The 16,654-nt window shown below is 43.0% G+C and overlaps 1 protein-coding gene across 1 annotated transcript; it reads right to left on the bottom strand.

The window, feature by feature from the left end:
• Window positions 1-1,297: 1,297 nt before the first annotated feature.
• On the bottom strand, window positions 1,298-7,420 carry LOC115779313 (inosine-uridine preferring nucleoside hydrolase). Its single transcript, XM_030727911.1, has 6 exons — window positions 7,299-7,420; window positions 4,599-4,787; window positions 2,313-2,495; window positions 2,048-2,159; window positions 1,842-1,978; window positions 1,298-1,764 (listed from the first exon to the last, which is right to left on the bottom strand). The coding sequence occupies exons 2-6, from the start codon at window positions 4,779-4,781 to the stop codon at window positions 1,399-1,401; spliced, it is 981 nt and encodes a 326-aa protein (XP_030583771.1). The 5' UTR covers window positions 4,782-4,787; window positions 7,299-7,420; the 3' UTR covers window positions 1,298-1,398.
• Window positions 7,421-16,654: the final 9,234 nt, after the last annotated feature.

Raw genomic sequence — 16,654 nt, 5'->3', positions numbered from 1 at the left:
AGGGCCCAAAAACCAGAGATAAACATGAGTGTGCAGGGCAGCCTGAAGCTCACACACACACACTGAGCTCATTATTAGAAACCTTGGTCACATTTAATATGAACATCAAACAGTGGAACAGGAGATATGACAGGTTCTCCTTATATTTGGTCTTTTATTATTTGTCTGAAGACATGTTGATCATGAAAAGGCTTGTTTTGAGCATTTGTCAGTTCTCAGTGATGTTTTCATCCACTGTTTATCAGGAGCTGTGTTACTGGACATGTGGAAGACCTGAGGCCTACTTTCACTCAGCTCTGCTGAGGGAAACATCTGAGTATAACTTCCCTGATGGTTTGGCTTTAGACTGAGACACGGGGAGCTGGTTTAAAGTCGATTTATCTACAGTTTTGAGCTGCACTGCAAAACGTTTTGTAGGGATTACAAGTGGAAAAATTTATAATCAAAGCCTATAATGTTAAATACACAAATATATAAGAATTCCCCACTCGCCCTGCGGCCGGTCTTTGCCCTCCAAGCTCGGGTCCTCTACCAGAGGCCTGGGAGGTTGAGGGTCCTGCACAGTATCTTAGCTGTTCCCAGGACTGTGCTCTTCTGGACAGAGACCTCAGATGTCGTTCCAGGAATCTGCTGGATCCCCTCTCCCAGTTTGGGGGACACTGCCCCAAGTGATTACCACAGGGACCAGTGTTATTGTTATTGCTCAAAGTTTGTTAAACTGGGACCCTGGATGTTTGATCTGCTTTCTGATCATTCACTGAAGAAAATGGCACAAAGGGCATCCTGGGTAAACTTTAAAGTGACAGGTGACTGTGCTCGTTTTTACCTACATGTGGATGCTTGGCTCATCTTCCAGCTCTAATTCCTCCTGTGTCAATATTTGCATTTTAACGCACATGGGTGCAGCTTTCATCTTTAGCATGTGTCACTGAGTGGGTGTAACAGCGCTAAAATGTGATTCTCAGCCCTGGAAATATGTAGATTTCTGCTGCAGGTGTCAGCAGTGAGTGTGAATGGCTGTCTCTGTCAGCCCTGGGACAGGCTGGCGACCCGCCCAGGTGTACCTGCCTCTCACAACAGATGATGATAGATGGATGGTTCCACCCTGATGTCTTTGAGAGCCTGTAACTCAGGAAATAATAATCACCGTAGCCTGTAACAGTAAAATGTTGCATTACGTTATTAAAAAAAACAAAATTTGTGTTCAAAAAAAAAAAAAAAGAAAAAAAATCAGTTTATGAGGTGTTGGGAATATTTTTCAGTCTAATAACACAGTTTTAATGTTTTTGCTGCCCCCTAGTGGCCAGAAAATTGGCTGATTGAGTGAAAGGTCAAAGAGTCATTTGTAGTAATTTGCTCAAATACACATTTAGCTGTAAAATGAAGGAAGTCCCAGCGTTACTTCTTACAGGGTTGTCTGAGGGACTCCTTCAGAAGCTCACTGAACTTGGCTGCATCACATTTAGCCAGAACAAACACACTGTGGCTCTTCTGCAGCTGATTCATGCGATCCAGCACCATCATGCCTCGAGCGATGGAGCCTTGCAGCTCCACCCGGACGGGACTCTCGATGCTGTCTGTCACCACGCTGCTGTCGATGCAGGCAGCCATCGCATAGGCGTCATAAGAAACAAAGCCCGGCCCAAAATACACATCTCTCTTTTTCATCATGGCCTCTTTGGAGTAGGCCCAACATTTAGACGTTATCATCTTCATGAAGCGTGCAGCTGGAGCGTCCTGATTGATGAGCTCCTCAAAGAAGTCCTGCACAAATCAGGCATCTCAGTTTGAAGTGAGACACGCTGCAGGGTTAAGCAGTTCTCCAAAAGTACATGTCTTACCCACGACAGTGCGTTTCTGCACGCGTATTCCCACGATGCCAGGTAAGTAGGGCAGAGGAACTCTTCGAGAACGATATAGGCCGACTCTGGATCCATGGCAAAGTTAAACTCTGCACACAGAGACAGATTTCCTTTTCCTGCAAAGACAAAAGCACCGTTAATTACTCCTAAACATCTGGGACTGAAGCACCGTGTGACTGTCTTACCTTCCATGTTGCCACCCATGATATGCAGGTCCCTGAGCTTTTGAGGAAAATGCTGATCAAGTCTGACTGCCAGCGCCAGATTAGTGAGTGGGCCGAGGGCCACCAAGGACACCTGTGGAGGACACGCTTTCCTCATGAGTGTTTTCTCAGAGGAAATCATAATCTGTGCCTAACTAAGCAGAGAGAGCTGTTGTGGTTTAAGAAACCAAACGCTGTAAACCATATTACACTTCGTGATCACGTCTAAATGAAGGATTTTTGGAACCTGCTTCTGGTTTTCGGACACCAGTCTTATCATTGCATTAACTGCGTGCTCCTTTTGGATTTTCTCCTCCCACTGCGGATCCTTCTCCTTTATCACATCTCCGAGTCCATCGCTTCCAAAGTGGTCCCTGGGTGAGTTTCCAGCTCCGACTAGAGGGCTGGGAGAGCCTCGGAATACTGGAATCTGCAGGAAGAAGTTAGCACCTGAGTTCTGCTGGCACCACACTGAGCTGTAAACCCTGCCGGCCAGGTTTCCTTATCACACACCCACATCGCCTGACCTCAGTAATCATACTCAGCAAGATTAGTTACAAATACCAAAGATGGTTTTGGAGTAAGAAGATCACTTTGTGTCTGTTAGCAAGATTTCACAAAAACTATGAGTCCAAATCTCCTTGAACTTGTGTGCTGATCCAGGAGGTGTTCTCCTAGTTGGGTTAAACCAACATTTTGTGAACAAGCACAGCAGGAAACCGCGCAGGGTTTCAGGGTGTTAATGACCCTCGAAGGCAGGCAAATTTCATCTGTTTGAACACTCAATGGACAATTTACAGGAATGTTTAAAAGCCCTCAGAGGGGCCTCAGTGAGGGGCTGTGCCAAGAAAGGTCATTGTTTCCGAATGTGTGTGTGTGTGGCGTGTGTGTGTGTGTGTGTGTGTGTGTGTGTGTGTGTGTGTGTGTGTGTGTGTGTGTGTGAGAATGTGAATGGTGCTGTTTTTTTATTATTAAATGGCTGATATCTGATCAGATGGAGGTCTGGGTTATTCTAATTTTGACAATAGAGTCTACACTGTGACCCACAATGCAACAAAGCCACACTGATGATAAAAGCTGGGGAAAGCAGGACAATTATCTGCAACTTGCTGGTAGCTGTTTAGAAAATGTCACTATGGATGGCCTGTTTCAGAAAGCGAAGACTTCAACATCTCTACATCAGATACAGATGATCTGCTGTGGCACCCCTAAAGGGAGCAACCCAAAGAAGAAGAAGTTCAGAGACAGATTTCAGTTTTGTGTCTCATGCTGTCACTGATGTTGTTACCATGTGAACTGCAGCCCTGAGCACTGACCAGCAGCCATTACAGCAGTCTTAATTACAGCAGCCTATCACACAGTCCCATGAGTGTGTGTGTGCTTACTGCTGCAGACCTACTCTGTACTCACTCTGAATCTGCAGCTATACTCATAATGAGCACAGAAAGTACAGAGAACAAAAGTAAGGAAAAAAAAAAAAAAGCATAAATTCAGTTAAAGTCACATTTATTTCTGTAGCACCACAGACTGCAGTCGCACAGCAAGTAACACTTCCAATAAACAAAACAGATCATTTAAGAACATAAAAATAAATAATCAATAATAAAAATAAGGTTCTGCATTGCCTGTTGGGGAATACCCTTTGGAATCAGACTCACAGACTTCCTATACGGAGGTTACCGGGAGATCCGTGAGGCAGAGAAGAGAAGAAAAGTTAAAACGAGCCTGAATGTGAAAACGCTGTTAAAGGTTCAAGTTTAGGATTTAAATACTGAATCAGATCATCTGAAAAGCTTTGGAGCAGAAACTGGGAATGAATTTGGAATTACTAAACGCTGCTGATCGCCGGACCTAAGTGAGCAGTGTAGGACACAGGATTGTAAAAGATCTGATAAATAACCCGAAGCAAGCCCATGCAAGAATTCTCTGTGAGCAAGAAGATTTTAAAATGAATCTTGCATTTCACAGGAAGTCAGTGCAGCAATTTAAGAACAGGTGAAACATGATCACACTGCTGTGCAGCAGTGGAAAGGTACAAATTTAAGTAGGTCTTAATTTGCACGTCTAATTATAGATAAAACTCACTGTTTAAATAGAATAGCGTTTTTATTGTCACTATTAAACAACAATGCTAAGAACAATGTTTAAACAGTGAAATGTTTGGTTTCTATTGTTAAAATGTGTTTTTGTAGAGAAACTGTTCCACAGAGAAGGTCTGCCACTGAGACAGTTTCTGTAGCTGTTCAGGCTTTGTGGCTCTTCCTCCACACACAGGCCCAGGAGACCCTGCCTGCTGCCAGAAGGTCTTCTTGGAAGCCTCATGTGCTGAACAAAGTCAGCAGAACTGAACTGCATCTTGTGCTTATGTCTCATTAAAACTTTAGAAGCATTAGATTTCAGTGTTGATTATTGCACACGTTTCTTCTGCATGTTGAAAGTTGATTCTGAGGAGTCCACACCGCCTCTGTGGATGTGTTTAAAACAGTGTCGTCCTATTACCTTTACAATCATTATTCGGCTTCAGTAAACGTACCCCTCCACGCTCACACACTGAGAGCACCCTCAGAACGTTCTGACACACGTTGTCGACCGCTGCGTTCCCGAACACGCAGGTGATGCCCAGGATCTCGACATTAGGCGCCGCCAAGGCCATCATTATCGCCTGAGCGTCGTCTATGCCGCAGTCAGTGTCGATGATCACCAGCTTCTTTTCCATGGTCTCCTGTAAGATTATAATCAACATAATCCATTAACACTAAAAAATCATGAGCTCCTGACATGTTTCATAAGGGAGGGGCTCTCAGAGTCCCGGATTATGTCCTGCAGAGTTTCCAGGAGCTTTTCACCTGTTAAATATCTCAAATATCCTGATGCTCAGCTCACACACAGGTCCTCAGTATTCAGAGCTGTCTGAATGACTTCTGTCATTAGTCCCTGTATCTGTGACAGGAACTCCTCCAGTGGACCTCCATACTCAGCCTTTTCTAACCTGCTCCGGCTCTGGTGGTTCTTTAGCGACCCTTCCTTTCTCTCAGCTGCCTGTACAGGCAGGCAGAGTCACTCACACAGATTAACTACAGGCTCAATGACCCTTTGGACTCTGTGGCTGCTCTTTCTGGTAAGAGACTTTTGAAATTTCTATTTTTGGTGCTTCAAGTCTTCAGTCTCTGATTAAACAGCAGTTTAATTACCTTTGAGGAGGGTCGTTTGACTTACTCATCACTCAGAGGTCTAACTGCCTGTTGCTGTTTATTGCCCTTTTTTTATATATATATACAGTGGGGCAAAAAAGTATTTAGTCAGCCACTGATGGTACAAGTTCTCCTACACAAAGATGAGAGACTGTAATTCCCATCATAGCTACACTTCAACTATGAGAGGCAACATGAGAAAAAAATGCAGGAAATCACATTGTAGGATTTTTAAAGACTTTATTTGTAAAGTCATCTCATCTTTCTGTGTAGGAGAACTTGCACAATCAGTGGCTGGCTAACTACTTTTTTGAGCCACTGTGTGTGTGTGTGTGTGTGTGTGTGTGTGTGTGTGTGTGTGTGTGTGTGTGTGTGTGTGTGTGTGTGTGTCTGTGTGTGTGTGTCTGTGTGTGTGTGTGTCTGTGTGTGTGTGTGTGTGTGTGTGTGTGTGTGTGTGTGTGTGTGTGTGTGTGTGTATTCTTTAATTTTGAAACATTGGCAAAAGATTGAAATGACCTCAAGGTCAAAGTTCTGGTCTGAACAATTTCAAAATTCCTTCACGTTAACATTTCCATTTACAACAATAAGAAAAAATAAGACAAAACAAACAACAACACAGTGTAATTAAGATTTGATACAAGTATTTTATGTTGTCATTCTGTGTTTCCTAAAATAAAGTAAATTTAAAAAGTATTTTTATATTAAAGATACTTTCGATATTTTTATGTATTTCTATCCAATATTGTCTTATTACTGTACAATCCCAAAATATATGCCAGTGGTTGGGTTCTGAATTTCCACACTGCCTCCAGCACTTGGGCTCCTCACTGGAGCAGGAAAGTAATGCCATCCAGAGTAAGTATCTGGTTAGACACCATGTTTCTAAGATTTGTGGGGCCGAGAACAAGAATTTCAGTTTGATCTGAATTTAGAAGCAGGAAATTAGAGGTCATCCAGGCCTTTATGTCTTTAAGACATTCCTGCAGTTTAACTAATTGATGTGTGTCATCTGGCTTCATTGATAGGTAAAGCTGAGTATCATCTGCATAACAATGAACATGTATACAATGCTTTCTAATAATACTGTCTAAGGGAAGCATGTATAATGTAAATAAAATTGGTCCTAGCACAGAACCCTGTGGAACTCCATAATTAACCTTAGTGTGTGAAGAAGACTCCCCATTTACATGAACAAATTGGAGTCTATGAGATAAATATGATTCAAACCACTGCAGTGCAGTACCTTTAATACCTATAGCAAGCTCTAATCTCTGTAATAAAATGTTATGATCAACAGTATCACTAGTTAAAGTGAAAGGAATACTCGGCTCTACAGAGCTCTGACTCTTTGTCAGCCTGGCTACAGTGCTGAAAACAAACCTGGGGTTGTTCTTCTTTTCTTCAATTAATGATGAGTAGTAAGATGTCCTAGCTTTACGGAGGGCTTTTTTATAGAGCAACAAACTCTTTTTCCAGGCTAAATGAGCATCTTCTAATTTAGTGAGACGCCATTCCCTCTCCAGCTTTCGGGTTATCTGCTTTAAGCTGTGCATTTGTGAATTATACCACGGAGTCAGGCACTTCTGATTTGAAGCTTTCCTTTTCAGAGGAGCCACAGTATCCAAAGTTATACGCAGTGAGGATGTAAAACTATTGACGAGATAATCAACCTCACTGGGAGCAGAGTTTAGGTAGCTGCTCTGCACTGTGTTGGCACTGAAGAGCATAACAATGAAGGAATTAGATCCTTAAACTTAGTTACAGCACTTTCAGAAAGAAAAGTCTGAGAAATCAGACAGAAACACCTCCCCTCCTCCTGTGCCCCCACCCCGGTTGCTTGTTTGTATCGCAAAATCTGGCAACAACTGCAGTGATCCAACAGCAAACCACCAACAGAGGTCACAAATCAAGGTCAGATTTAATTGGTTTTATTTGGAGGTCACAGAAAGGCTCGCGCAGCGCTCACAGGTGGATCTGCACTTCAGTCAGTGATTTCTGTCGGTTTTAAAGATTAAAGTCGGACGTCCCGTGAACGGACTCACCTTCCGTGCGCGTGTATGTACTGTAAAGGTCCACTGCTCAGAGCCACTTCCTGTGTCACCTGTGGTCACGTGTTCTCTAGGCGCTTCCGCTCCGCTGTCCCCCAGCCTGTACCTGAAGTGCAGCAGCACCCTTTAAACATTCAGGATAGTAAAATATGTTTCAGCTCCTGGCGGTTGGAAACCGTTTTCTGATGTAGTGTGTAATTTGTTATTTTAATTAATCTCATTAACCAGCATACAAGCAGTTATTAATATACATTTGAACAGATAAGAATAACATTAGCCAGGGTGTTTACAAATAAATATATCAAATAGGGAACACAAATGATATGTTTTAATAGCTTTTTTTACGACCTGAATCAGAAATGCTTTTGCTGTACTGTTCTCTTTCCTTTTGAAATTTTAAAAGGGACAAATTCAAAATTTGCTTTAAGTTTAGGATATTTCCCTAGAATTATTATCAGATTTATAACATATAAGTCTTTCGGTTTTTTCACTTTTGATATGGTGGAAACCAAACAGCACATCGGTCTTCATTTTAACGTAACGGATTACTTCTGACCAGAAGGTGGCAGTAGAGTAACAGGGCAATATCTATGAATCAGCTTATGAGACACTTCCCTTCCCTGTGTTTGTCAGCAGGTATCATACGGGAGCTTCCACACATGCTTCAGTCCAGATCACCAAAAAGACCAGACAAGTACTGAACCACAGCGGGGGCAGTAATGATATCCTTTTGAAATAATGATCTAATATTACGGTTGTTTGCGGATGTGACAGAAAAACATATGTGGCCCACTGATGTTAATGTGGGGTCAAAGGAAGGTACAGAAGCGGGATTTTTAGCACTTCTTTGTAACATTAGGATGCCAGAAGGAACAGGATACATGACAACAGCAAATCACAATTGAATTATCGTAGGGTCAATATAAAGCACCTTGAGGGGACTGTTTGTCCTGATTTGGTAATATATAAATAATATTTGCTTATGGAAATTTGACAGGATGAGGGAAAGATTTTCTATTTTCTAATCACATAAAAGTACACATTGAAGACCTCCAATGACAGGGAAGATATGTTTAGGAATAAAGTTCCAAATAGATGTGGGATTATGTAAAAATGGTTTAATCCAATTTATTTTAAAGTATTATTAAGGGTAGTAAAATCAAGAAAGTTTAATCCACCAGAAGCATATGTGTTCATAATCATAGATTCTTTTAATATGATGTGTTTTCCATCCATCCATCCATCCATCCATTTTCTTCCGCTTATCCGGGGCCGGGTCGCGGGGGCAGAAGCCTAAGCAGAGAAGCCCAGGCTTCCCTCTCCCCAGCCACCCCCTCCAGCTCATCCGGAGGGACCCCAAGGTGTTCCCAGGCCAGCCGAGATACATAATCTCTCCAGCGTGTCCTGGGTCTACCACGGGGCCTCTTCCCGTTGGGACATGCCCGGAACACCTCACCCAGGAGGCGGCCAGGAGGCATCCTAATCAGATGCCGGCGCCACCTCAACTGGCTCCTTTCGATGTGGAGGAGCAGCGGCTCTACTCTGAGCCCCTCCCAGATGGCCGCACTCCTCACCTTATCTCTAAGGGAGAGGCCAGCCACCCTTCGAAGGAAACTCATTTCTGCCGCTTGTATTCGCGATCTTATTCTTTCGGTCACTACCCAAAGCTCGTGACCATAGGTGAGGGTAGGAACGTAGATCGACCGGTAAATCGAGAGCTTCGCTTTTACGCTAAGCTCCCTCTTCACCACGACGGACCGGTGCAGCGTCCGCATCACTGCAGAAGCAGCCCCGATCCGCCTGTCGATCTCCCGTTCCCTTCTCCCAAGGGAACGGGAGATGAGGTAAGTCTCTTACCTCACCCCCAGTGACTTGACCATCACTGGGGGTGAGGTCACTGAGGTAGTTAAACAACTCCTTGGTGGCAGAGCCCCTGGGGTGGACGAGATTCGCCCTGAGTTCCTGAAGGCTCTGGATGTTGTAGGGCTGTCTTGGTTGACACGCCTCTGCAACATCGCGTGGAGATCTGGGGCAGTGCCATTGGATTGGCAGACCGGGGTGGTGGTCCCCATCTTTAAGAAGGGAGACCGGAGGGTGTGCTCCAACTTCCGGGGGATCACACTACTCAGCCTCCCCGGTAAGGTCTATGCCAGGGTGCTGGAAAGGAGGGTGCGTCCGTTAGTCGAACCTCGGATTCAGGAGGAACAATGCGGTTTTCGTCCTGGTCGTGGAACGCTGGACCAGCTCTTTATCCTCTCAAGGATATTCGAGTGTGCGTGGGAGTTTGCCCAACCAGTCTACATGTGCTTTGTGGACTTGGAGAAGGCATTCGACCGTGTCCCTCGGGGTGTTCTTTGGGGGTGTCTGGCCCATTGTTGCGGGCCATTCAGTCCTTGTACAACCACAGTGAGAGCTTGGTCCGTATAGCCGGTAATAAGTCGGATTTGTTTCCTGTGGGTGTTGGACTCCGTCAGGGCTGCCCTTTGTCACCGATTCTGTTCATAATTTTTATGGACAGAATTTCTAGGCGTAGCCAGGTGGCGGAAGGCTTCTTCCTTGGTGGCCTCAGAGTCTCATCTCTGCTCTTTGCAGATGATGCGGTTCTGTTGGCTTCATCAGGGGGTGGCCTCCAGCTCGCAGTGGAACGGTTCGCAACCGAGTGTGAAGCGGCTGGCATGAGAATCAGCACCTCTAAGTCTGAGGCCATGGTCCTCAGCCGGAAAAGGGTGGAGTGCCATCTCCGGCTCAGGAACGAGTTCTTGCCTCAAGTGGAGGAGTTTAAGTATCTCGGGGTCTTGTTCACGAGTGATGATGTGTTTTCCAAATAAAATTAAACAATAACAATGGCATCACAGAGCTGTTTGTGGACAGACAGGAATCGCTGCATATGTTAGATGAGATGATCCTTCTGCCTTTGAAGGCATTGAAGAATTTGTTTTTTCAGCCATAAATCTCTTTGAAGCCACTGGTTACATTCTTTCCTTTTCTTATCAACAATCAAATTAAAGTTTCCAGAACATCAACCTGATTTTTCACAATGCTGATCCCAAGGTTCCATTTTTAAGTCAGATGGAGCTGTTAACTTTGGAGAACAGGGTTCTGGATGCTTTACAAAAAATTCACCAAATTCAAATCAGAAGATTAAAACAGAAGATTATCAGAAACACGTTTCTCAGGAATCCCGTGTCTCATCCAGAACTGTATCTGAAACATTTTTAAGATGTTTAGTGAGTGCTGTATCAAATACTTCTCAATGATTCAGTGGTCTTTTTTTTTAGGTTTTTAATGTTATCAGGCCTTGTTTTAGTGTAGGAGGTAAAGTTCCCTGCTCCACACTCTCTAATATTACCTTCAGTAAAAAGGAAGTTATTTTCTATAAATGTCTGATAAAATTCTGCTTTTATCCTCTTTATGCCTGATTGGACTGTCTCATGTTTTAGAAGTGATTTGTCATTCCAGTAAGAATTTCGATGCACCTTAGAGGAGTCAGAGTGGAAGGGGATGAATATGCAGACTGTACCATGATCAGTTAATGGAGCTGTGATAATATTAGCAGATATTTAATCAACAGTTAGATAATCAGAGGGCAAACAAAAGTCAAGCTGGGATTTCCTGGTGGCATTCCCATTAGGCATTAGGTTTTCATTATTGTAGTAGAGCTGTGTGGAGGCCAACAGTCCAGACTGTGATCAAGTATCATGTTAAAATCTCCCCCTATTACAATATCTGAGAGAGGAAAGTTCTCAGAGGTATTTTGAATGTGTTTTTCTAATGTTTCCAATAGTATATCATTTGTGTGTGTTATAACCATATATATTAACAATTAGCAATGTGAAGTTTTCAATAGTTACTACCTGAAGGATAAAATGGCCTGAAGAATTAAAAATAGTTGATATTACAGAGCCTCAAAGGTTACACTTTAGGGTGGTGACACCCGCAGAACATTCAGATCCATCAGCCTGCCACAGATTCCCCCCCAACATGTGACTCTGGAATAAAACAAAATCAGTTTTGTCAGTTTTTGTGGGTAACAATAGATAATGGGATATTAATAACAATGAACTCGCCGCTGTGCAGGCAGGAAGGAGGACCCCAAAACTCAGAACTCCATGTAAGTCACTCAAATGCTTTATTTACACAACCACACAGAAATACAGGAGCTCTCCTCGGCGTACACCTAACTGGGCTCACTGAACAGACGAACATGCAAGACAGCAGCGAATAACCAATAACACGACAACAGGCATAGAAAATACAAGACTACACACACAGCTCAAACCGCATCATCAAATTTGCTGATGACACAACAGTGGTGGGGTTGATTAGTGAAAACAATGAGGCCTTGTACAGAGAGGAGGTGTCACAGCTCAGCAGCTGGTGTGCTGAAAACAACCTGTCCCTCAATGTGGACAAAACAAAGGAACTAATCATTGATTTCAGGCGACCTCCAGGCAAACACCCCACTGATCATTAACAGCCTCCCAGTTGAGATTGTCCAGAGTACTAAGTTTCTGGGCGTCCACATCACAGACAACCTCTGACGGACTACGAACACCACACACATCACTAAGAAAGCCCAGCAAAGACTCTTTTTCCTGCCTAAGCTCCGGAAAGTCCATCTCCCCTCCCCCATCCTGACAACCTTCTACAGAGGGACTATTGAGAGCATCCTCAGCAGTGCCATCACAGTAAGGTTTGGAAACTGCAGCACTGCTGAAAGGAAGGCCCTGCAACAGATTGTGAGAACTGCCGAAAAGATCACCGGGACCTCTCTTCCTACCCTCTCTGACATCTATAACACCCAATGCCTGCGCAAAGCCACAAGCATTGTTAAAGACACAGCACACCTGTCCCATGGACTCTTTTCCCTGCTGCCATCAGGAAAAAGGTATCCCAGTATAGTGGGCTGCACCTCCAGAATGGTGAAAAGTTTCTTCCCTCAAGCAGTCAGACTGCTGAACAGCAAAATCTTCACACTGAACTGCACTCCTGCACTTTTTCTCTGCTGCTAAATTCTATATATCCTACCTCCACCTCACTGTGTATTTAACAGCCAGTGTTAAACTATAATAACCAGTGCCTTAACTTATGATGTTAACTCATATAACCAATGCTGTGCTACAAACGTACCTATGCCCTGTCTCTATGTTGTGTCACACCCTTGTTTGTCTTAAAGGCTCTACCTTAAGTAGAAACTGCAGTTGATGTTTACCTCAAATATGTGCGCACTAAATGTAAATTGTGTTTTGATATAGCTCATGTAACACCATTGGATCCATGGTGAAATGTTGTTTCGTCTCACTTTATACAGTGTATATTGTTGAAATGACAAATAAACCTACTTGACTTGAATTGATGTGTCAAGATGCTTGTCTCGGTCATGTGATACGACGTCGCGGCTCTGCAGCCGCTCTCCCTGTGAAATCAAAGCTTGTATTGGTGTGTGCTGAACCCAGCCAGCCCACAGGCTGTAGTTGTCATGCACTTTATACATTAAAAATCACCTAAGTCGAAGTCGCACAAATCAGATTTTCACTCTAGTTGGATGACTTCTGCAGGTCCCAGTTTTTCCTAACATGTGAATGGAGGCATGGGTCGTTTCAATCAGTGGTTTCAGATGAAACCAATATAGGACTTTGCTCCATTGTTTCATTTGATTTATTGAGGTCACTGGAACAAAGGTTTGAGTGGGGGTTGAGACGTCTAGGAAGGGAGCTCAGGATACCACTGTAAGGGGGGAAACTTGGTGATGTAATCCACCTCCTCTGTTCAATGATGGTTGTTCACAGTGGACATAGATGGCTTCTTTCACTCCTCTTTCTAACCATCTGTCTTCCCTGTCCAAGATGTGAACATTGGCATCCTCAAAAGAGTGACCTTTGACCTTCAGATGTACTGCTGAATCTTGTCCTGTCGAGGTGGCACTTCTATGTTGTGCCATTCGTTTGTGAAGAGGCTGTTTGGTTTCTCCAATGTAGAGGTCCGAGCACTCTTCACTGCACTGGACAGCAGACACTACATCACTGATCTTGTGTTTGGGGGGTTTGTCCTTGGGATGAACCAGTTTTTGTCTTAGGGTGTGACTTGGTTTGAAGTACACTGGGATGTCACTCTTGGAGAAAATTCTTCTGAGTTTCTCTGACAAGCCTGACACATATGGGATGACAATGTTCTTCCTCTTGTCCTTCTTATTCTCTCTAGTTTGTGTTTGACCTTCATTCCTGTGCATCTTGGCTGATTTGCTGAAAGCCCAGTTGGGGTAACCACATGTTTTGAGGGCTTTCTTAATATGTGTGTGTTCATTTTGTTTGCCTTCTGCCTCAGAGGGAACGCTTTCTGCCCGGTGTTGTAGGGTCCTGATCACCCCAAGTTTGTGTTCCAGAGGGTGGTGGGAGTCAAAGTGGAGATACTGGTCTGTGTGTGTGGGCTTCCAGTAAACTTCAATGTTGAGGCTTCCATCTTCCTCGATAAGCACCGCACAGTCCAGGAACGGTAACTTGTTATCTCTGGTGTCCTCCCTGGTGAAAATTATAGTTCATTGGCCACATCAACTCAATAGATAAATACATCTACTGAGTTGATGTGGCCAATGAAGGCTTCTACTTCTTGGGTTTTGATTTTGACCCAGGTGTCATCTACATATCTGTACCAGTGGCTAGGTGCCACCCCTTTGAAAGAACCAAGAGCTTTATTTTCCACTTCCTCCATGTAAAGGTTGGCTACAATGGGAGACACTGGGGAGCCCATGGCACATCCATGCTTCTGTCTGTAGAATCCATCATTGTATTTGAAATATGTTGTGGTAAGGCAGAGGTGCACAAATCTGATCTGGGGTGAAGCTGGTTCTGTTCTGTAAGGAGTCGTCTTCCTGTAGTCGTCTTCTGACGGTCTCCACTGCCTCCACTGTGGGTATGCAAGTGAAAAGTGAAACCACGTCAGAGGACACCATGGTTTCATCTGGATTCAGTACAAGATTATGGACCTTGTTCGTAAAATCTGTGGAGTTTTCAATGTGGTGGGGTGTGTTGCCAACAAGTGGAGATAAGATGTGACAAGGTGCTTGGAAATGTTGTGGGTGACTGAGTTTATACTGCTGATAATGGGTCTGAGTGGGGATCCTTCTTTGTGGATCTTCTGGAGTCCATAAATACATGGAGTAGTTTCTCCAGGATACAGATGGTAGTAAGTGGGGCGGTCAGTGGCGTTTTCCTTTTCAAGTTGTTGTAGGTAGCAGATAGCAAGTTGGATCTTCACCCACCTTGGATGAAAAATATGGTCCAATTGTAATACATTTCCAATTAAATGTGATTCATAAGCTGGATGAGTTTAACGTTAAAGCCCTCCTCAGCTACCGTCCACCCACTTCCATGCATTGGCTCATTCATGCACAACTACACACACTAACAATGCCTGGAGACGCTTTAGTGTCTCTATCAGTTCATTTCACCGGAGACAATTGTGGCAGCAGGAGGCAAGCATAAGCTACAAACTCGCACTTACGAGCAAAAATATGAGATTCTAAAATTTGCAGAAGCAAATTCAGAGATGAAGCAGATTACAGTGAAATTCAATTTTAGACCCCAAACTGTCGGATATTTGGAAGAACTGGATTTGGTCTGACTTACATTTAAGATGGATTTTTTACAAGTCGGATGAAATTCCATGGGCCATTTGAATCCCACTGAGGCGATTTCTACTGTATTTATTTGTGTGGTGTATCTTATTTTGAAAGCACATTTAAATGTTACCATGGTGACCAGAGAGCATTGTGGTGTATTTATCTGCCCCACCTTGAAGAGGGCATTAAATCTATAATTGTTAACATAATGTCTGATAATACTATAATGTCCTATTCTGCCAAATGGCAATTTGGGAAAATCCTCAGGAAGTTAGGATAATCAAAGAAATAAACACTCATTGTAGTAAGATGACACCCTCTGAAGAATATAAGCAGAAACCACAAACATCCAGTTTATTGGGAACTAAACTGGATGAAATCTATATTAAAAAAGCTGAAGGGGCCTATGTTAGATCTCGAGCAAGGTGGATAGAAGATGGGGAAAAAAGCTCCTCTTACTTTTGTCAGCTGGGAAAGAGAAGAAACTCAATTAAAGCCTTAAATATACAAGGACAGGTAGTAACAGATGCTGCCCTGATCACTAAGGAAGTTCTCGGCTTTTACAGTCAACTTTATTCCTCAGCTTTCTCCAATGAAAACTGTTTGGCCTTCTTCAGTCATATACATAACCTTATTCCTCACATTGATGATGACTCTGCAAAACTATGTGATGCTGATATTACAATTAATGAATTAGATAAAGCTGCAGAATGTCTATCTTTAAACAAATCCCCTGGTTGTGATGGTCTCACATCTAATTTTTATAAGTACTTTTAAGAGAACCACTTTTCTATATGGTCAAAGAAACCACAGAGAATATGGTTTTCCCTCCAACTATGAAACAAGGTGTGATTTCTCTGATCCCTAAACCCGCTAAAGACCCTAAAGTTTTGGATAACCTCAGACCAATTACCTTATTGAACAGTGACTATAAAATTTTAGCCCTCATTTATACAAACAGGCTCAAAATAAATTTGCATAAAATTACAAGTGATTCTCAATCAGGCTATATGAAGAATAGATCTATTCATAATAATATACGCTTAGTACTTGACCTGTTAGATTATAACAGGTCAAGTACTAAGCGTATATTATTACTTGACCTGTTAGATTATAACCATTTAATAAAGGATGATCGAGGATCGAGGATGATTCCTCGACTTCTACAAAGCCTTTGACTCAATTGAGCATCAGGTTATTTTTCATTGTTTAAAACTTTTATGCTTTGGCTCTAAATTTTGTCAAATTAAAGATTCTCTCTACAAAGATACAAATAGTTCGGTTTCCCTACCAGGCGGAACTTCACCTCGATTCCGTGTTAAAAGAGGGGTGAAACACGGCTGTGCGATGTTTTTTTTTGTTTGATTGTGATTTTGTTTCTTTGTTTTGTTCCACTGCACCGGATGCTTTAATTGTGTAATTATTAATGTCATTTCATATGCCTTATGGTTTGTACAAATTGATAAATAAAGTTGTTAAAAAAAAAAGGCTCGTCCAGTTAACAGCTGTGCTGTGATTGGTTTGAAATGTGGAAACAATTTTACTGACGAGGGGTCGGGGTCCGGGGCACCAAGCCGGACGCATCTAAATTATAGTAAATTTTATACAGTGCATGTATCACACGTATGTGTGAATAAAACGGTGTCTGTGCTCACTGTTCACACGGTCAGTTTGAGTGTTTTTAAGCTTTTACCCGGATCTAACAGTTTTGGTATTCCCCTCCTTCCCGGCT

Source organism: Archocentrus centrarchus, chromosome 4 (assembly GCF_007364275.1).
Source record: "Archocentrus centrarchus isolate MPI-CPG fArcCen1 chromosome 4, fArcCen1, whole genome shotgun sequence".
NCBI lineage: Eukaryota > Metazoa > Chordata > Actinopteri > Cichliformes > Cichlidae > Archocentrus > Archocentrus centrarchus.
Note: the sequence above shows the minus strand (reverse complement) of the source record. Positions and strands in the feature narration are given on the sequence as shown.